This window comes from Carcharhinus amblyrhynchos, chromosome 31, assembly GCF_965287045.1.
Source record: "Carcharhinus amblyrhynchos chromosome 31, sCarAmb.v2.hapA, whole genome shotgun sequence".
NCBI lineage: Eukaryota > Metazoa > Chordata > Chondrichthyes > Carcharhiniformes > Carcharhinidae > Carcharhinus > Carcharhinus amblyrhynchos.
The window spans coordinates 4071581-4093006 of record NC_137354.1 but is presented as its reverse complement, the minus strand read 5'-3'; the positions used below and the strand labels follow the sequence as shown (position 1 = coordinate 4093006).

Below are 21426 nucleotides of genomic sequence, written 5' to 3'. Positions count from 1 at the left end.
GAAGAAACCCAAGTAAACACAGAAGGGCATGCAAACTCCACTCAGTTTGTGACCCCAAGCTGGGAATCCAACCCGGGTCTCTGGCGCTGTGAGGTAGCACTGCTAACCACTGCTGCAGCGCTCCGAAAGCTCGTGATTCCAAATAAACCTGTTGGACTTTAAGAAGTCTCACAGCGCCAGGTTAGTGTGCCCACCCCAGTCCAATGATGGAATTTCCACATCATCACAGATGCAGAATTTTTATTCATGCTAGTGTACAACATTCATTTTCGAAAGTTAATTGTGCACAACACTGAAGGTTCGCATAAAGGTCACCTATTACTCTTGAAGCAGCCCTGGTTTTCTGGCAGTGTGGACCCAATGCATAAAAAAAAAGGACATTGGACCAGAGTAAACTTGCAACATGAGATGTGACAAAAACCTGCTCAACTTATGAACAACTGTCAGAACCTGCCATACAATCTGACTGAGTGCAGGCTAAGCCATTACAGGACAGATTGCCACATTACAACAGTCTTCTTCACTGAATAGAGACCTGCCCCTTCCACAGCACTGCAAGGACCCAAGTTTAGGTGCCCTTCGATACTGCTTTAGAAGCCCTGTTGCAAACAACTCAAGCATTTGCAAACCGGCTTGTATGGTGCGTGCAGAAATGATGACACAACGTGTGCGATCCACCTCCTCCAGCCCCTGCGCTTAAGTCTTTAAACTGCATTCCTTCTCTTCCTCACCTGTTGCTGCCTTGTCACTGGCCTTCCCTGCTGCCACCTAGCACAGGTCCTGGGTTTTAGTGACTGTGTTAGCAAGAGACCTGTTGTCAGATCACGCCTGTTGCACCAAGTGGGCGGCGTTGTAAACTCCCGGGCCAAGGTTCTGAATCCCCGGGGCAACGTTCTAAACTACCGGGACGAGGTTCTAAATCTCCGGGGTAACGTTCTCTAAACTCCCGGGACGAGGTTCTAAATCTCCGGGGCAACGTTCTAAACTACCGAAACAAGGTTCTAAATTTCCAATTCAACCCCACGGGAGCCGGTGGTGCAGAAGATTAATTGTCAATGGTAAGTCATTAATTATTTGCCTTATTGAGGGTTTTTTGTTATTGTTGAGGGGTGCATTGGTAGGCAACTCAAAGGTGCTTCGATCGTGCTTCAAGAATTAAAAGCGATTAAGGAAATCCGTCAGTGAAATTACATTTTATAAAATTCGTAAATTTTTAAAAAATAATAAACGTTTTGCGTTTTTCACTTTTTTCTAGATGTGCAGAACCAGAGATTTCAGAAAGCAATTCTCGCGTGACGTTAATGTTATTTGCAGTAATTGGTTTCAGAATTTCAAATTGGAATTTATATGAATGTTTGGGTTTGGACAGTTTTATTTTGCACGGCTGAGTTACGCACCGAACAATCTGCAAACGCCAGTTCTGCCTTTTCATAGTTGCAGTATTGCCTGCGCCATCCTCGTTCTCAGAGCGGCTGTGATCCTTTGATTTTTGGCTGAGATTATCACAGCGGTTGCTATGGCACTCGGTCACTGCAAACAACATTTCTTCCAGGGGGTGAGGGCAATGATCAGGGGCACAGGGACCTGCTTCGTGTTTGCTTTCTAGTCAAACTTTAATGAGGTGCAAACATTTCACATTCTCCGGCAGCCCCTACACTGCAGGACCCTCTGATTGTGTGGCACACAATATTTGCAAGCGACTAATTGAATTAAATTGTCCTGTTTAGCGGCTGGATGTGATAATGTGTTATCCTTGACTAGGTTGGAATCTACACAAGTCAGAGGCAGATGTGATTCCTGCATCAATAGGTACACATGTTCTACCAGAGAGGGAGTGGCAGCACGGTGGCACAGTGGTTAGCACTGCTGCCCTCACAGGGACCGGGCTCAATTCCCGGCTTGGATCACTGAGTGGAGTCTGCATGTTCTCCCTGTGTCTGCGTGGGTTTCCTCCAGGTGCTCCGGTTTCCTCCAGGTGCTCCAGTTTCCTCCCACAATCCGAAAGTTGGTTAGGTCCATTGGCCATGCTAAATTTCCCCTCAGTGTACCCGAAGTGTGGCAATTAGGGGATTTTCACAGTAACTTCATTGCAGTGTTAATGTAAGCCTTACTTGTGACAAACAAACTTTAAAATATTGATTTACGTAACATTTGCAGCTGAAACAGGGTCACTGGGCCCCAAATGTCCACATCAAAATAACATTTTTTAAGTGTGTGAAATATTTTTATCTCTGATATTTCACAAATATCTTTTCAGGAGCTTTTCAGGATTAGTGAGTGTTTGTTTAACAGCAGTTATGAAATTAGAACATTGCTTTTAAAAAACTCAATTACATCTCATTCAACAAGGTGTAACTTTTTAAGAATTCTTACAGAGGAGGTTCCCATCAATTCCCCATTTAAAAATTTATTTATTAGTGTCACAAGAAAGCCAGCTCTGATGAAGAGTTAATCTGAACTCTGTTCTCTCCCCACAGATGCTGGGATTTTCCGGTGTTTTTCTGTTTTTGTTTCAGATTCCAGCATCCGCAGTATTTTGCGTTAAGCTTGCGTGTTAATCCCCTGGTTGTACACCAAGGGAGAATTTATCACGGCCAATGCACGTCTTTTGGACTGTGGGAGGAAACCGGAGCACCCAGAGGAAACCCTTGCAAACACAGGGAGGACATGCAGACTCTGCACAGCCAGTGACCCAAGCCGGGAATCGAACCCAGATCCCTGGCGCTGTGAGACAGCAGTGCTAACCACTGCGCCATCCCATTACTTGCTTATTGGGTGAGACTGCATCGGTGCACCCTCAGGAGAAGCAGGGAGTCACTGAATCCAGGTTGTTCTGCTCACATGCAAGCTCCAGCTGTTGCTATCAGTTTCAGTGGAGTCTCTCTTGTTTTCGACCCTTGTCAGAGGCTCCATTCCCTCAGCATAAGTTCACGGGACAATTGTCTGTGGTTGGGGAAGATGGTTTGGAACCTGCGTAGACCCTGAGTTCTCAGCTAACCCAGCCTTGAAACTGTAGATTTCCCTTTCTTCAAAAGAAATGATCCAAACCAATCGCGTTCCTTACTCACTGCCCACTTGAATTCTACCTAAAATATGATGACGGTAACTTGCTTGCTGTGAATGTTCAGGGGATATAGATTAAAGTAGCGTTCAGCTTCTTAACAGAATGTTCACAATATATAATCTAGCAAAAAGTAACCATCGCATCAGTTTGAGTAGAAGTCAGTGTGCTGTTTGTACGGCACTTGACTTTAAATGTATCTTCTCTGATCTGTAGCAGATCTCTGAACTGGTTACTTTTCTTATCTGGAGAGTTGGATTTTGAGTAACACTCAGTGAAATATGATGTATCAACTGCACAGGACCCCGAACAATCAGTCAATCGATTTTGAAATTAAGTGGAAGGCACAGCGTGAATGAATAAAAGATAAATTATTCATAGTGCCTTTTAGGAACTTAGGATGTCCACATTTGGAATACTGTGTTCACTTCTGGTCACCCTATTATAGAAAGGTTATTATTAAATTAACTTCTAGCCTGGGGAAGCTTGGTGGCACAGTGGTTAGCACTGCTGATTCACAGCGCCAGGGTCCTGGGTTCGATTCCCAGCTCGGATCACTGTCTGTTTGCACGTTCTCCCTGCATGTGCATGGGTTTCGTCCAGGTGCTCCGGTTTCCTCCCACAGTCCAAAGATGCGCAGGTTAAATGGGTTGGCCATGCTGTATTGTCCTTAGTGTTAGGAGGACTAGCTAGAACGTTATGGGGATAGGCCTTGGGTGGGATTGTGGTCGGTGTAGGTGTGGTGGGCCGAATGGCCTCGTTCTGCGCCGTAAGATTCAATGATTCTGTGAAGCTAGAAAGAATGCAAAAACAGATTTACTAGGATGCTACCAGGACTTAATGGTTTGAGTTATATGGAGAGGCTGGATACACTGGGACTTTTTTCCCTTGGAATGTAGCAGGCTTGGGGATGATCTTATAGAGGTCTATAAAATAATGAGGGCACAGATATGGTAAATAGTCAATATCTTTTCCCAAGGGTAGCAGAGTCTGAAACTAGAGGGCATAGGTTTAAGGTGAGAGGGGAGAGATACAAAAGTGTCCAGAGGGGCAGTTTTTCACTGAGAGTGGTGAATGTCTGGAACAGGCTGCTAGGGTAGTGGTAGAGGTAGGTACAATTTCCATTTTAACAAGCGTTTAGACAGTTACATGGGTACAATGAGTATAGAGGGATATGGGCCAAATGCAGGCAATTGGGATTAGCTTAGTGGTTAAAAAAAGGGCTGCATGGATGTGTTGGGCCAAAGGGCCTGTTTCCATGCTGTAAATCTCTGTGACAGCCAGAGAAGCACTCTTGAAGTGTGATCATTGTTGCAATAAAGGAAATGCAGCAGGCTAATTTATACGCTGCAGGATCCCAAAAACAGCCATGTGGCTATGATCCATTGGAGAATGGGTAAAGCACTAAGTAAGCATCTAGTCTCAGTGTGGGAGCCTGGAAATTTGATGAGGGAATGTTAAAGGATTAATCTATCTGAAATCTAGCCCAGTTTGCATTTCAGGTTTTACTACAGTTAACGGTTAAGTTTCTTTCAGTCTTGGGGCTAAACAAGTTCCTGACAGGGGAGGTGGCTGGTTAATTCAGTAGCTGGTTTGAATGAGATTCTCCAGCCAACAGCAGTGCTGACTCATCACTGTAGAATTTCAGAGTGTGTAGACATGGTCTTACCAAGTGCACAGAGTTAGTTAGCACTGCTGCCTCACAGCGCTAGGGATCCAGGTTCGATTCCTGTCTGTGCAGAGTCTGCATGTTCTCCCTGTGTCTGTGTGGGTTTTCCTCCACAGTCCAAAAGACACGCTGGTTAGGTGTATTGGCCATTCTAAATTCTCCTTCAGTGTACCCGAATGTGGCGACTTGGTGATTTTCACAGCAACTTCATTGCAGTGTTAATGTAAGCCTACTTGTGACAAATAAATAAATAAGACAGCAGCTGGCCACTTGAGTGCAGCTGGAAGCAAAGTACGGGCGTGGGGATTTGGTGTGTGAGGGAAGAGGTGCTGTTTACCTAAGTATTTACCTTAACTTTGAGTTTTATGAAGGCAGGCCAGCGTGGCCTTGTGCATTGCCCATCCCATAATGTGGAAATTCCTGGACGCTTCCGGCAGCCTGGATGACCAGGAATCTCACAACCAGCTGCTGAAACTGGAGCTGCAGGGTTCTGAGCTACTCTTCGTTGCAAGAGGATTTGAGTACTGGACCAAACATGGATTTCTGTGGAGCCTCAGTGAGACCGCAGCTGGGGTAGTGCGTACAGTTTTGGTCTCCTTACCCAAGGAAGGATTTATTTGCCTTGGTGGGGGGGGAAGCACAACAAAGGATCGACAGGCTATTCCCTGGGGTAGTCTTCTTGAGGAGACTAAGTTTGTATGCTTAGAGTTTAGAAGAACGAGAGGCAATCTCGTGGGCTTGAAAGATAGACATGCATGATGTTTCCCCAGCAGGTGGTGTCCAGAACAAGGTGACACAGTCTAAAAAAGGGTGGGGGACACATTTAGGACTCGTGGGGGAATTTCTTCACTCAGTTGGTGGGAGGGTAAATCTTTGAAATTCTCTACCCCAAAGGGCTATGAGGCTCAGTTATTAAGTATGTTTAAGACGGATGAACATATCTCTAGATTTAAGACAGCAAGGGACATGGGGATAGTGGCATTTAGATAGATCAACCATGATTTGTATTAATGAGGGAGGAGACTCAAGGGGCTGAATGGCCTACCTACCCCTATAGTCCTAAATATTTGGGCAAACTCCACTGTTGATGGATTAAATTTTGCAGTCACTGCGTTCTTGACAAAAATAGCAGACGGGGGAGTTGGTTTAACACTGATAGTACTAGAATATAATGGCTTTTATTTTAATGCTTTTTTTAGGCAGGGAAGGCACACAGACTGAGTGCTGAACAACGCGAGCAACTGCTTCCCAATCTCCGAGCAGTGGGCTGGTCTGAAGTTGAAGGAAGAGATGCAATTTATAAAGAGTTCATCTTTAAAAACTTCAACCAGGTCAGGATTTCTCAATTGTCTTTTTTTAAAAATGAAAAATTGAGCAAATGTGAGGGGACAGGGGGGGTTTTTTTTGCAGTAAATCTACCATTTCCTCATTTTTTTTTCCCTTCCCCGAAAGGCTTTTGGTTTCATGACAAGAGTGGCACTACAAGCTGAGAAAATGGACCATCACCCGGAGTGGTTTAACGTTTACAATAAGGTAGAGTCAGAACTTGCATTTGTATAGTGCCTTTCATAATCAAAGTGCCTGGGAGTCAAAATCTTTAATGGACACAGTCATCATCACTTTGCAAATGTAGAAAGCTCCTACAACAACAGAGCCCATCACTGTTCAGTGAGTTAGGCTGGAATCATGACTGTAGCTGACCTGGGGTAAAGAATGATTCATGCATTCCTCCTCGCCCCCTCAAATCAATGTGGATAAAATATTCAACAATAAGTAAGTTTGTTTATTAGTCACAAGTAGGCTTACATTCACACTGCAATAATCCCCTAGTCGCCTCACTCTGATGCCTGTTCGGGTACATAAGAACATAACAACATAAGAAATAGGAGCAGGAGTAGGCCATCTAGCCCTTCGAGCCTGCCCCGCCATTCAATAAGATCATGGCTGATCTGTCGTGGCTCAGTTCCACATTCCCACCCTCTCCCCATAACCCTTAATCCCCTCTCTTATCAAAAACCCATCAACCCTCTTAAAAATATTTAGCGAGGTAGCCTCCACCACTTCAACAGGCAGAGAATCCAGAGATTCACCACCCTTTGAGTGAAGAAGTTCCTCCTCAACTCTGTTCTAAACCGACCCCACTTTATCTTGAGGCTATGCCCCCTAGTCCTACTGTCCTTTGAGCGGGAAGAGTCTCTCCACCTCTATCCTATCCATCCCATTCATCATCTTATACGTCTCAATGAGATCTCCCCTCATTCTTCTAAACTCTAACGAGTACAAGCCTAGTTTATTCAGCCTCTCCTCATAACTCAACCCCCTCAACTCCGGCATCAGCCTAGTAAACCTCCTCTGCAGTCCCTCCAAGGCCAAAATATCCTTGCGTAAGTACGGCGCCCAAAACTGCACACAGTACTCCAGCTGCGGTCTCACCAATGCCCTATACAGCCGCAGCAAGACCTCCCTACTTTTATATTCAATCCCCCTCGCTATGAAGGCCAGCACACTGAGGGAGAATTTAGCATGGCCAATCCACCTAACCCGCATATCTTTGGAGTGTGGGAGGAAAACCATGCAGACACAGGGAGAATGTGCAAACTCCACACAGACAGCGACCCAAGCCATGAATTGAACCCAGGTTCCTGGTGCTGTGAGACAGCAGTGCTAACCACTGTGCCACCCACATAAAATAATTTCACTAGCATTCCCATACCCGCTGCTCAAGCAATGAAAGTAAAAAGTCTGACAACACCAGATTTAAGTCCAACCGATTTATTTGATAGGTTGGACTTAATCGGTTGGACTTAAACCTGGTGTTGTCAGACTTTTTACTGTGTTTACCCCAGTCCAACGCCGGCATATCCACATCAAGCAATGAAATGCAGAGAATGTGTAGGTGTCAGCCGTGGCTCAGATATTAGCCCTGTTGCCTTTGAGACTAGAAGTTGTTGATTCAAGCCCCAGTCCAAAGACTTGGGCACAAAATCTAGGCTCGTGCCCCCAGTGCAGTAGAACATAGAACACTACAGCACAAACAGGCCCTTCGGTCCGTGAGTTGCGCTGATCACATCAACACCTACCAATCCATAGAGCTATCTATAACCCCCAATCCCACTAAATCCCATATACTCATCCAGAAGTCTTTTAAAAGACCCCAGCGAGTTTGCCTCCACCACCACTGACGGCAGCCGATTCCATTCACTCACCACCCTCTGAGTGAAAAACTTACCCCTAACATCACTTCTGTACTTGCCTCCCCGCACCTTAAATCTGTGTCCTCTCATAGCGACCATTTCAACCCGGGGAAATAGCCTCTGAGAATCCACCCTATCTATTCCTCTCAACATTTTATAAACCCCTATCAGGTCACCTCTCAACCTTCATCTCTCCAGGGAGAAGAGTCCCAGCTCCCTCAACCTATCTTCATAAGGTATGCCTCCCAATCCAGGCAACATCCTTGTAAATCTCCTCTGTACCCTTTCAATAGCTTCTACATCCTTCCTATAGTGAGGCGACCAGAGTACTGAGAGTGTGCTGTACAGAGGTGCTATCTTTCAAACTAGATGTTAAACAGCAGACCAGTCAGCACTCAGACTGCTAAGAGGCCCTATTTCAAAGGGGAGTTGGGGAATTCTCCCCAGGAATCCGGTCAATGTTTCTCCTTCCAGTCACCGGAGTGATAATTGACTGATTCAAAGTGTGACGACTATTGTCATCCCTGTCTCTAACTCCAAAGGGAACTCAGGAGTGTTTGTTTAGCACATGGGTTGGGCAAGGAGCCTCCTGCAAAAACAAAATTGGGGAAGTTAAAGGAAAGGCAACTATCTCACCAGCTCTGTTTTACCTTTCCAGGTCCATATTACGCTGAGTACACATGACTGCGGAGGGTTGTCTGAACGTGATATTAAGCTGGCCACCTTTACTGAAGAAGCTATGGTTTCCCATTGAAATCCAACAGTATGTCCACGGTTGCAGGGACCAAATTAATTGCTGTAATTTAGTGAGATTTATTTCAAAGCAGAACTTGAGCACTCAAAGCATTTCCAAGGCTGGCAGTATGTTTGAAACTTACTGCAGATTAAACTGTAATTATATTTAAATTGAGTTGAAGGGAGCGAGTCTATATGTTGCCATATGAATGTACATACTGTGTGGAAAAAAAATGCCTTGCAAATAAAATGCGATCAGATTTAGTGCTGAAACTTCAGAAACCTTATCCACACTCAAAACAGATGAACAGACAAACTCTGGTTTATTACTTTGAATTCCCCTTCTGAAATCTTTGGCCTCTGACTGATACTCATGATACACTGCTGGGATTATGTTTAAATGTCACTGCTCTGGCAGCTTAATCAACAATGTTTTGTATAACACCTAGAACAGTCATGTGGGGAACCCATGGCCTAGTGGTATTTTTGCTAGACTATAAACCCAGAAGCTTAAGACTTTGGGGACCTAGTTCAAATCTTGCTACTGTATATGGTGAAATTTGAATTCAATAAAAATATCCAGAATAAAGAGGCTACTGATGACCATGAAACATTGTCAGATTTGACAAAGGGTCATCTGGACTCAACATCAACTTTTCTTCTCTCCTTACAGATGCTGCCAGACCCGCTGAGGTTTTCCACCATTTTCTCTTTTGGTTTCACAAAACCATTGTCGATTGTCATAAGAACCCATCTGGTTTACTAATATCCTTTAGGGAAGGAAATCTACCGTCCTTACCTAGTCTGAGCTGCGTGTGACTCCAGAGCCACAGCAATGTGGTTGACTCTCAACTGCCCTCTGAACAAGGGCAAGTAGGGATGGGCAATAAATGCTGGCCCAGTCAGTGACGCCCATTGTCCCACAAGTGATTGAAGAAAATATATCCTTAGGCGCCTCACAGAAATCATCATTGGATAGAATTCAGAGTGATTGGGATAGAGAAGCAAAAGTTTGGTCAAAAAGATTTTAAGGAACCTTAGGGTTTAGGGGGCAGGTTTCAGTGCCTAGGGCACCTTGGCATTTGAGGGTCAGGTGCAAATTATGATTTGATCAGTGTTGCAGCAAAAATTCACTAGGTAGAGTCCCTCAGACCAAAGAGATATCCTACAGGTGCTGAAAATCTGAAAGAATCACAGAATTGTTAAGAACAGCAGATAGCTGTTTGGCCTACCTTGTGTGCTGGTTCTCCATAGGAGCAATGCACCAAGTGTCAGTCTCACCACCTTCTCCCCGTGACCCTGCACATTCTTAAATGTCTCGATTGAATCTGCCTTCGTCATACTCCAACACTTCATTCCAGATCTTCCTGTCACCATTTCCTCTTTTACTTATTACCTTACATCTGTGCAGTCTTCATGATCCAGCCACCAATTTCCCCCCCATCTACTCTGTCCAAATTGATTTTTAATACCCCCAACAAGTCTCTCAGCCTTCTTGTCAAGAAGACCAGTCCCTACTCCTGCACCCGATCTACATATCTGGAACCACTCTGATGAATCTGTCCTTACTTTCTTAACAATAACCCAGGGATTAGGAGGCCCCATTCCTGACCAACTCAGCTGACAAGGCTCAGATATAACAGAAAGTGCTGGAAACACTTAGCATCCATGAAGAGAGTTAAGTGTTTCAGGTCTTGTGATCTTTCATCACAACTGAATGATATTAGGGATGAATGGCTTTTAAAGAAGGTCAGAATTCACCAAGGGATTGGGGAGGGAGTACATACACGCACACAGAGAAGAAACAGACAACATTAAGATATTTACAAAAGAGACAAACTACACACAGTTTTAACAAATCAAGTTTATTACCAAATTTCAATTACAAACATGTTAATACATAATACAATGAATTAATTCAGATCATTTTGCACACTAATAACGCAAAAGTGCAGGGATTGTTGTCCAGATACAAATAACCTAGGTGTAGGAAATACCCTCTCTGAGGACTAACTAGAAACTTCACAATACATACAAACTCCAACTAGTAAACCGACCATTAGAATAGTGCCCTCACATTGGCTAACCGTCTGCCCCAGTAGAGTTCCATAACTTTTGTCTCAGAAACATGTCACTGATCCCCGATGCACAACTCTGTTCAACGTGGGAATGGGTTTGATACAATACAAGTGGACAAAAGTTCATGCCTTATAGTAGCTCAAGTAAGCAAATCAAAGAGAACTGCTGGGACAGTGTATCTCCCCCATTTTGAAATGTGTGGCACAGGATGGGAGAGGGAGGGGAATTCCTTCATCAAATCCAGAAAGTGGAAAGGAAAACCAACAGAGGTTTACATCCACTTTGCAAACTCAAGCATTTCTTCCTCAGAGAGGAGCAGGACCCAGTTATAGAATACACTAAAAACAGGCCCTGTGACAAATGTACACTGGAGGCAGGGCTCAGTTACAGAGTAAACTGGAAACAGGGCCCTGTGACAGATGTAGACTGGAAACAGGGACCAGTAAAAGTATGCTGGAAACAGGACCCAATGCAGAGAGGGTACATTGGAAACAGAGCCCAGTGCAGAGAGAGTACACTGGAAAACAGGGCCCAATGACAGAGTACAGTGGAAGCACTGCCTAGTTACAGAACACACTGGAAACGACCCAGTGACCAGAGAGGGTACAGTGGAAGCACAGCACAGTTATTCAGACTATGCAAGAGGATCCAGAGCCTGAAGGTGGGGACCTCCTGCATCTGCTTTGTACAAACAGCAATGTAGCAAATGGAATGGGTTTACAGACTCTTGAAGAGAAAAAGACCAGAGTGTTGCATACGGGGTGAGGGGGCAACTCGGCAAGTGTTGATTTTACAAAGTTTCTAAAAAGGGTAGCGGACCTCCTATCAAAAGTCAGAAAATTGTGCATAAATCTTTTTTTGCAAACATTGGAGTTCTGAGGACAGTATGAAATGCAGCCCTTTCGAGTCATTATGGGAAACCATTCTGACTGGTTTAAAATGATGTTGAGGCAGTGGGAGCACATTACTAAACACACTGTTTCAATGTACCAATTTCAGGGCGATGACACTTTCCATTCGTTGCAGAGGTACAGATTCATTCTTAGTGCTAATCCAGATACTCTGGGCAAGAAGGAGAAAAGAATAGTCTCTCTTCTTCTTCACTTTATCCTCAAAGCCCTTGTGACAGAGGGGGAATAAATGTGCAATCAATGGCAGTTTCCAGCAGTGGTGCACAGTTCATCTGCTTTGCCAAGTGGGGAGTCCATTTACCGTCTGGGACATTTCCTGAATGTCACACTTCAAATGGAGAGGGCATTTTGCAGACATCGATCCTCCTACAAGTTCACATATTCCAAGTTCCCCTCAGAGACTAAGCCTGCTGGGAGGAACCGAAAAGTAAAGGAGAAACCGGCAAGAAGAGTTTCACTGGCAACAGATAAATTTGAAGGGGGAGGGGTGTATAAGGGTAACTCGCCCAGAATAGCAGCTATTACTGAGTGCATTGAAAGCCAGGTTAAACAAAAGGGATTGTGTTTCAAGGATCTCAGGATTAGTAAGAAACAGCATGGTTTTAAAGACAGCATTGAAAGTACCGTTAAAATCTTGACGCAATTATTCACAAGCGTGCAAGTCCTGCATAGATAAGTCGCTGTGTGAATACTTGTTACAGTACATGTAGCATCTCAGAGCATCAGAATCGCCACACAAGAGACCCTAGGCTTCGTTACTGCAGCGGAGCACAGTACCCAAAGCACTGACACTAAAATAACTCAAACACAAAGACAGCGACACACAATTCGAAATAATTAAACCATCAGTTCCAACAATGGAGTGAGCACTTTCACACAAAAAAATGGACAATTTGGGGTGAATTCGCAGAATCTCAAAGGAGCAATCTAGGTATTTTCTTTGAACCAGGTCTGTGTCATAGTATCTGATTACTTCAAACAAATCAAAAAATATCTGCATAGCAATTTTTTTTGTATTTAAATCCTGGAAGTAATTCCTATGGCAGCATTAAAGTAGGTCCTCTGTCCGTAACTGATAATAACCATGTCTAGTTTGGGGTTTAAAGAGGTCTCACGTTAACTGGGGGCAATTAAAGGTGGAGTCACTCTTTCGAAAACCATCCAGACGATATTTGAGGCAGTGCAAGCTCAACAATCATTCTGAAACGTGTCAAAAAACTTCAGACCAGACAAATCATAGAATCCCTACAGTGCAGGAGGAGGCCATTTGGCCCATCGATTCTGCACCAACCACAACCCACCCAGGCCCTCTCCCCGTAACCTTATGCATTTACCCTAAGGGGCAATTTAGCATGGCCAATCCACCTTACCCGCACATTTTTGGACTGTGGGAGGAAACCCTCACAGACACGGGGAGAACATGCAGGCTCCGCAGAGTGACCCAAGCTGGGAATCGAACCCAGGTCCTTGGCGCTGTGAGGCAGCAGTGCATTCAGAGGTCAAACCAGTCCCTCACACGCCTTTCTCCCACCTTCCTCACTGATTCACAAGGTAATAGTTTTTCCAATAGTCCCGATTTTCCCCTGCCCTACCACCCACAATGCATGGTACAGAACAGGTAAGTGACCAGCATTCAATTGGCATGATTACAGCTAAGTAGAATCCCTACAATGCAGAAGGTGGCCATTCGGCCCATCAAATCTATACCGACCACAAGCCCATCCAGACCCTATGCTAGTTCCACCCCCCCCCCCCACACTAAGGGGCAATTTAGTATGGCCGATCCACTTAACCCACACATCTTTGGACTGTGGGTGGAAACCGGAGCACTCAAAGGAAACCCATGCTGACATGCGGAGAATGTGCAGACTCCACAGAGAGTGACCTGAAGCCAGGAATCAAACCCGGGTCCCTGACACTGTGAGGCAGCATTGCTAACCACTGTGCCACCGTGCCGCATCCAGGGGAGAGGGGTTGGTCGTCGCCTGTGCAGTCCATGTGGACTGCAACTGTCCACCACTCCCTCTCTTCCCCCTGGTGATATCGCAGCACTAACCTGCTCCAGCTGCAGTTATCACAGTTCTCCATTCACACAGTCATCAGCAGCAGCAACTTTTAATCCATTTTACTCCTTTGAGAAAGATTCTGCCAAAAAAAAATTCTTGGAAATGAAAGAATTAAAGGAGAAAGGCATCGAGGTGAACTAGCACTTGTTGCTGAGTCGCTAATCGATCAATATTGAGGTAATACCCACATTCATTTCACTGGAAAATCTCACTCAAAATTCTTGGAATTTTTTTTAAAGTTTTGAACTCACATTTGCAACGTTTAAAGAATTCCGGACCAGAGATATGATTTTTGGGGATAAAACCTTTTTTGAAAGTACAAAGAAAAGGCTCTGGGGATTTGAAAGTGGTGTAAAAATCACCAACGACATTCCCCGGTACATCTGATTGCCATTTTTCCACATTTCCATCGAGTCTGCCAAAAAAAAAATCACGGAAGAGGACTGGATTTCCAATACCTCAGACCGGTCAGATTGCGTTCCAGAGTTCCTTCCTGCCACCCAATCCATGATTTTTACTTTTCCTTTTTAAAAAAAAACCTGGTTTCTACGTGTTTCAGTGCTGTGCCGAGGCTCCGTTCATATGGTTCTTCTCAGTGTTGGGGAGCTCAGTGCTGTACAGACAGTCTAGGAAGCCGTGCGATATCTCCGTAACCAAGGAACGATCAGGAATTGACTGTGCCATACCATATATGGCACCCTGGAGCAGGAGGGGGAGAGAGAGAAAATCAAGACATGTCTGACAGGTGACCCCCGTCAAGCCAAATAAACCACTGAAGTTGATCTACTGTCAGTTTGCTTGATGGGCACCAACTTAATGTCCATGACAAATCAACAACTTGCATTTATATAGCGCTTCTTGTGAATCAGAATGCCCCCGGAGCAATTATTATCCAAAATGTGACACTGAGTCACATAAGGAGATATTAGGTCAGATGGTCAAAATCTTTAAGGAGCGTCTCAAAGAAAAAAGAGAGGTCAAGAGGTTTAGGTGGGAATTCCTGAGCTTAGGACTCAGAGAACTGAAGTCACAATCCAAAAAAGTTTGAAGTTTCAAGTTAAAATTTATTTATTAGTGTCACAAGTAGACTTACAGTAACACTGCAATCTCCACTACATTCTGCACTGTCTCGTTTCATTCCCAATGAACGGTATGTATAGCGCGCAAGAAACAAAACTTTTCACTGTATGTTAATACACGTGACAGTAATAAATCAAATCAGATCAAAAATCAACACTTTCCAGTACACCGAGGGTGAATTTAGCATGGCCAATGCACCTAAGCAGCACGTCTTTCGGACTGTGGGAGGGAACCAGAGCACCTGGAGGAAACCCATGCAGATATGGGGAGAATGTGCATACTCCGCACAGTGACCCAAGTTGGGAATCGAACCCAGGTCCAACAAGTGGCTTGTGCTACCAAATAAACCTGTTGGACTTTAACCTGGGGTTGTGAGGCTCCTGTGCACCGACTACAATCCCATCCAGGCCCTAGCCCCATAACCCCGTGCATTCACCCTAGATAGCCCCCCCGACACTAAGGGGCAATTTAGCATGGCCAATCCACCTAACCCACACATCTTTGGAGAGTGGGAGGAAATCCACACAGACACAGGAGCAATGTACAAACTCCACACAGGTGACCCAAGCCGGGAATCAAACCCGGGTCCCCGACGCTGCGAGGCAGCAGTGCTAACCACCGTGCCACCCCAAATAGTCACTTAGTAGAATAAAAAGACGTGCTGTCAAAGCTTTTCATCTTACACCCAGGGTAGATGCAAGAATATTAAATTTCAAAGGAAACAAGTATAGATTGCTGTTCCCTTTGAAATTTGGCATTCCTGTATCTGTCCTGATAAGCGCAAGATGAAAAGCTTTCACTACGTGTCGCTTTCTTCCACAGTACTTTCATACAAAATAACTATGGAGGGATATGGGCCAAATGCGGGCAACTGGGACTAGCTTAGTGGTTTAAAAAGGGCAGCACAGACAAGTTGGGTTGAAGAACCTGTTTTCATGCTGGGGGAGATAATGGCTTAATGGTATTCTTGCTAGATTATTAATTCAGAAACTCAGCTAATGTTCTGGGGACCCAGGTTCAAATCCCACCACTAGAGATGGGGGGATTTGAATTCAACTGAAAGAATCTGAAATTAGGAATCTACTGATGACCATGAAACCATTGTCGATTGTTAGGAAAATCTATCTGGTTCACTAATATCCTTTAGGGAAGGAAATCTGCTGTCCTTACCTGGTCAGGCCTACATGTGACTCCAGAGCTACAGCAATGTGGTTGACTCTCAACTGCCCTCAGGCAACGAGGGATGGGCAATAAATGCTGGCCGACCAACAACACCCATGTCCCACGAATGCATAAATAAAACTATGACTCTATGTGAAAAGCTCTACATAAATGCAAGTCATCATCCAACACTTTTCGGCAGTAGATTGCACCCCATCCCTCCCAAGTCCTGACCTGACGGTACCCTTACCCTGCCTGTGGTTTTCTCCGCAGGATTCTTCATTATTTCAGCCACACTTTCACGCACATCTGTGACAAATTGGTCCGCCACTCCATCCCTGGTGTGTAGAAGTGTCACACATATATGGATGCTGAAAGAGAAGAGGCTATCTTGGTTAAAGACATCATGGACCCTCAATCAGTTCCTGTTCATCAATCTTTCACATCACAGTAACTGGGCTATCAGTGAGGAGGTGAGGCAGTCTCAATATTGACTGTATCTCCCCCCTTCTATTTATCAAACAAGTGGTCAGTAAGGAAAGATGATGTTTTTATTTGTGTCAGTGTTAGAAGTGACGGTGAGGCATGCTGCGCACAAATAACATCTAACCGAGGAAATAACTAAAACTGAAACTGTTAAGAATGAGCGACAGGGGCGGGGACAGCGACAGGGCGGGGACAGCGACAGGGCGGGGACAGCGACAGGGCGGGGACAGCGACAGGGCGGGGACAGCGACAGGGCGGGGACAGCGACAGGGCGGGGACAGCGACGCACCTTGAAGGGAACTGCAAGGTGTTGAGGTTCCACCCTTTGGATGTCATCGCGTTTGATAAACGGAAAATATCAAACGTTTCTGAGCCAATGGCCACTACAGACACCTCCGGTTTTCCAAAGATTAAAATTTCTTTTATTTTCCTCAACCTGTAAAACACAAAAAAACGACAGAAAATGGTTTAGCATCTGGGGAAAAGTCAACACCTTTTATCGATATAACACAACACCAAACAGCCCAAAATATCCTGAAGCATCTCAGCACCGGGAGGAGAATGAGGTGACAGAATGCCTAATAGAGACAGTACACAGAAATATAAAATCGGTTAGAACCAAGCATTCCAATAGGATGCATCAGGTAAAAGTTAAAGTCAATTTATTAGTCACAAGTAGGCTTACATTAACACCACAATGAAGTTACTGTGAAAATCCCCTAGTCGCCACAGTCCGGCGGCACCTGTTCAGGTACACTGAGGGGTAATTTATCATGGCCAATCAATCTATCCCTGCACATCTCTGGACTGTGGGAGGAAACTGGAGCACCCGGAGGAAACCCACACAGAGACCCAAGCTGGGAATCGAACCCGGGTCCCTGGCGCTGTGAGACAGCAGTGCTAACCACTGTGCCACCCTAACTTGGAGAGAGGATTTCTTTCTGATTTATCCCACTTCTCTCTTGAAAAGCGAGGAAGTCTCTGCCTGGGTTGAACACAATCAGCACTTTCCAACACTTCACTCTGATCATTCAACTTCTCCAAAACTTGCTTTGGATCCAATGCATTTGAAGGATTGTCTTTGAGACCATGAGCCAGTTCGCTCAGTAAAATTTTCCACGTGTCAGTGGCAGAACCACACCACCAGATGGAGCTGGAGGACAGAGGTCATCGCTCTGCAGCAAATTGGTAAAACTCATAATAAATAAAACTTTGGCAGCAAGGGCAAGCCTTAATTTTATGCAGAATATTTCCACTTCTAAGGCCTGCGTCATCCAGTGAATCCTTGCTCAAAGTGTTATGGAACACAGGCAAAACACTCGACGCTGGAAATGTTAAATATAAAACAAAAAGCGCTGGGAAAACTCAGCAGGTCTGGCAGCATCTGAGAAACAAGAGTTAATGTTTTGACTCCACATGACTCAGAGCTACTCCACAGATGCTGAAGACAATGTTCCAGTAGGCCGATCGCAGGGCCCACATCAGGACTGCCACAAAAATAAATCCCTTCTTTTCTCCACATTCAAAAACAAAATCCCAGACAATCTGAACACTTACTTTCTGTCAAAATCTCAAAGGCAAAGCATCCAGGCAACAAACGCCGACTCCAGCAGAACAGTAAAACATCAGAACACAAGAATTAGCAGGGCTAGGCCATTCAGCTCTTTGAGCCAGCTCCCGTCAACAAGATCTGATCTGATTATTCATTGATTTGATTTATTATTGTCACATGTATTAACATACAGTGAAACGTATTGTTTCTTCCGCGCTATACAGACAAAGCATACCGTTCATAGAGAAGGAAAGGAGAGAGTGCAGAATGTAGTGTTACAGTCATAGCTAGGATGTAGAGAAAGATCAACTCAGTGCAAGGTAAGTCCATTCAAAGTCTGACAGCAGCAGGGAAGAAGCTGTTCTTGAGTCGGCTGGTACGTGACCTGACTTTTGCATCTTATTCCCGGAAGGTGGTAGAAGAGAGAATGACCCGGGTGCACGGGGTTCTTGATTATGCTGGTTGCTTTGCCGAGGCAGTGGGATGTGTAGATAGAGTCAACGGACGGGAGGCTGGTTTGCGTGATGGTCTGGGCTACATTCACAACCCTTTGTAGTTCCTTGCGGTCTGGGGCAGAGCAGGAGCCATACCAAGCTGTGATACAACCAGAAAGAATGCTTTCTATGGTGCATCTGTAAACGTTGGTGAGAGTTGTAGCTGACATGCCAAATTTCCTAAGTCTTCTGAGAAAGTAGAGGCCTTGGTGGGCTTTCTTAACTATAACGTTGGCATGGGGGACCAGGATAGGTTGTTGGTGATCGGCGAGATTGTGGTCTTGACTCCAGTTTCCCGTCCCTCTTCCCCCTTGGCCTTGACTCCATTTGTTGATCAATAATCTGTCTAACTCAGCCTTGAATACGTCCAATGACCCAGCCTCAGTTTCTCTCTGAGGAAATAATTCCAGACTGGCAACCATCAGAGTGAAAGAAATTCTTCTTATCTCAGTCCTAAAAGGGAGACGCTTAATGTTAAAACCGTGCCCCCCTAGTTCTAGACTCTCCACAATGGGGAGGAAACCTCCTCTTGGTGTGTGTGTTTCAATAAGATCACCGTCAATAAGGGCAGCACAGTGGCACAGTGGTCAGCACTGCTCCCTCACAGCGCCAAGGAACCAGTTCAACTCCAGCCTCAGGTTATTGTCTGCGCAGAGTTCCCCATGTCTATGTAGGTTTCCTCCAGATGCTCTGGTTTCTTCCCACACTCCAAAGATGTTTACAATTTATATAGATGATTTGGAGTTGGGGACCAAGTGTAGTGTGTCAAAATTTGCAGATGACACTAAAATGCGTGGCACAGTAAAGTGTGCAGAGGACACTGAAAGTTTGCAAAGGGATATAGATAGTCTAAGTGAGTGGGTGAGGGTCTGGCGGATGGAGTACAATGTTGGTAAATGTGAGGTCATCCATTTTAGTATGAATAGCAGCAAAATGGACTATTATTTAAATTGGTAAAAAAAACAATTGCAGCATGCTGCTGTGCTGAGGACCTGGGTGTCCTTGTGCAGGAATCATTAAAAGTTGATTTGTAGGTGCTGCAGGTAATTAAGAAGGCAAATGGAATTTTGTCCTTTATTGCTGGAGGGATGGAGTTTACAAACAGCAAGGTTATGTTGCAGCTGTATAAGCTGCTGGTGAGGCCACACCTGGATACTGTGAGTTTTGGTCTCCTTACTTGAGAAAGGATATCCTGGCACTGGAGGGGGTGCAGAGGAGATTCACTAGGTTGACTCTGGAGTTGAGAGGGTTGGCTAATGAGGAGAGACTGAGTAGACTGGGACTATACTCATTGGAATTCAGAAGAATGAGGGGAGATCTTATGGAAACATATAAAATTATGAAGGGAATAGATAAGATAGAAGCAGGGAAGTTATTTCCACTGGCAGGTGAAACTAGAACTAGGGGGCATTGCCTCAAAATAAGAGGAAGCAGATTTAGGGCTGAGTTGAGGAGGAACTTCTTCACACAAAGGGTTGTGAATCTGTGGAATTCCCTGCCCAGTGAAGCAGTTGAGGCTACCTCATTGAATGTTTTTAAGGCAAGGATAGATAAATCTTTGAACAGTAAGGGAATTAAGGGTTCTGGTGAGTGGGTGGGTAAGTGGAGCTGAGTCCACAAAAAGATCAGCTATGATCTGACTGCACCAGGTTAAAGTCCAGGTTTATTTGGTAGCACAAGGTTTCGGAGAACTGCCCCTTCATCAGGTGAGTGAAGAGTTGTGTTCACAAACAGGGCATATATAGGCACACTCAATTTACAAGATAATGGTTGGAATGTGAGTGTTAACAGGTAATCAAGTCTTTACAGGTACAGACAATGTGAGTGGAGAGAGGGTTAAGCACAGGTTAAAGAGATGTGTATTGTCTCCAGCCAAGACAGTTAGTGAGATTTTCCAAGTTCAGGAAAGGCGTGGGGGTTACAGGGAGTGTGACATGAACCCAAGATTCTGGTTGAGAGCATCCTCACGTGTGTGGAACTTGGCTATCAGTTTCTGCTCAGCAACTCTTGTGTTGTCGTATGTCTTGACTACCTGTTAAAACTCGCATTCCAACCATTATCTTGTAAATTGTCTGTGCCTCTATATGCCCTATTTGTGAATCCAACTCTTCATTCACCTGAGGAAAGAGCAGCGCTCTGAAAGCTCATGCTACCAAATAAACCTGTTGGACTTTAACCTGGTGTTGTGAGACTTCTTACTGTGTGCACCCCAGTCCGATGCCGGCATCTCCACAACATGATCTTATTGAATGGTGGAGCAGACTCGAGGGGCCAGGTGGTTTACTCCTGCTCCTAGTTTTTATGTGCAGGTTAGATGGATTGTCAATGGTAAATTGCCCCTTAGCGTCAGGGGGATGAGTGGTAAATTTGTGGGGTTACGGGGATAGGACCTGGATGGGATTGTGGGTCAGCGCAGGCTCGATGGGCCGAATGGCTTCTCTCTGCACTGTAACGATTCTATGATTACTTCTCATCCTTTTAAATTCTTCCAATCAATCAAGCCCAATCTGCTCAATATTTCCTCATAAAATAATCCCTTTATTTACTGTATCTGCCAAGTGAACCTTCACTGAAGTGCTTCAAAACAATTATTCTAAAGGAGAACAAAACTCCGGCTGCAACACCACCAAGCCCAGTGCAGCGACAGCAACAGTTGTCTATTTTTACATTCCATTCCGTTTGCAACAGACAGCAGGAACCAACACAGCACTCTGCCTAAACAGCACTGCTCACGATGTGAAACATCCAAGTGGCAAGGGCAGGAACACATTGTGGCACCAAGCGTTAGAAGTGAGACTTCACGGGTAAAATGAACACAGCAAGATTAACTCAGCCGGCCTCTGCACATCGTCAACACTCGGTGTGAAGGCCTCTAGTTTAAATCTTGGCTACACTGGATCGTTGAAAGCTGTTGCTAAGTTTTAAGACATGGGGTGAT

At 44.9% G+C, this 21426-nt stretch overlaps 2 protein-coding genes across 4 annotated transcripts in view; one reads left to right on the top strand and one right to left on the bottom strand.

Annotated features, from left to right (window-relative positions):
- Window positions 1–597: 597 nt before the first annotated feature.
- On the top strand, window positions 598–8834 carry pcbd1 (pterin-4 alpha-carbinolamine dehydratase/dimerization cofactor of hepatocyte nuclear factor 1 alpha). 2 transcript variants are annotated; one of them, XM_080215616.1, is made up of 5 exons: window positions 599–912; window positions 957–1058; window positions 5930–6061; window positions 6183–6263; window positions 8583–8834. In XM_080215616.1, exons 2-5 carry the CDS (start codon window positions 1056–1058, stop codon window positions 8676–8678), a joined length of 312 nt encoding a protein of 103 aa, XP_080071742.1. In that variant the 5' UTR covers window positions 599–912; window positions 957–1055; the 3' UTR covers window positions 8679–8834. The 2 variants fall into 2 exon arrangements, with proteins under 2 accessions (XP_080071741.1, XP_080071742.1); XM_080215615.1 differs by having other exon boundaries at window positions 598–1058.
- Window positions 8835–10505: 1671 nt separating this feature from the next.
- The window catches only part of sgpl1 (sphingosine-1-phosphate lyase 1), a 76084-nt gene continuing 65163 nt past the window's right edge, over window positions 10506–21426 (bottom strand). For both annotated transcript variants that reach the window (XM_080215678.1, XM_080215679.1), the window contains exons 12-14: window positions 16732–16878; window positions 16207–16327; window positions 10506–14414 (exon numbers count right to left, since the gene is read on the bottom strand). In XM_080215678.1, the coding sequence (XP_080071804.1) occupies window positions 14271–14414; window positions 16207–16327; window positions 16732–16878 (412 nt within the window). In that variant the 3' untranslated portion in view covers window positions 10506–14270. The remainder of the gene's footprint in view (window positions 14415–16206; window positions 16328–16731; window positions 16879–21426) is intronic.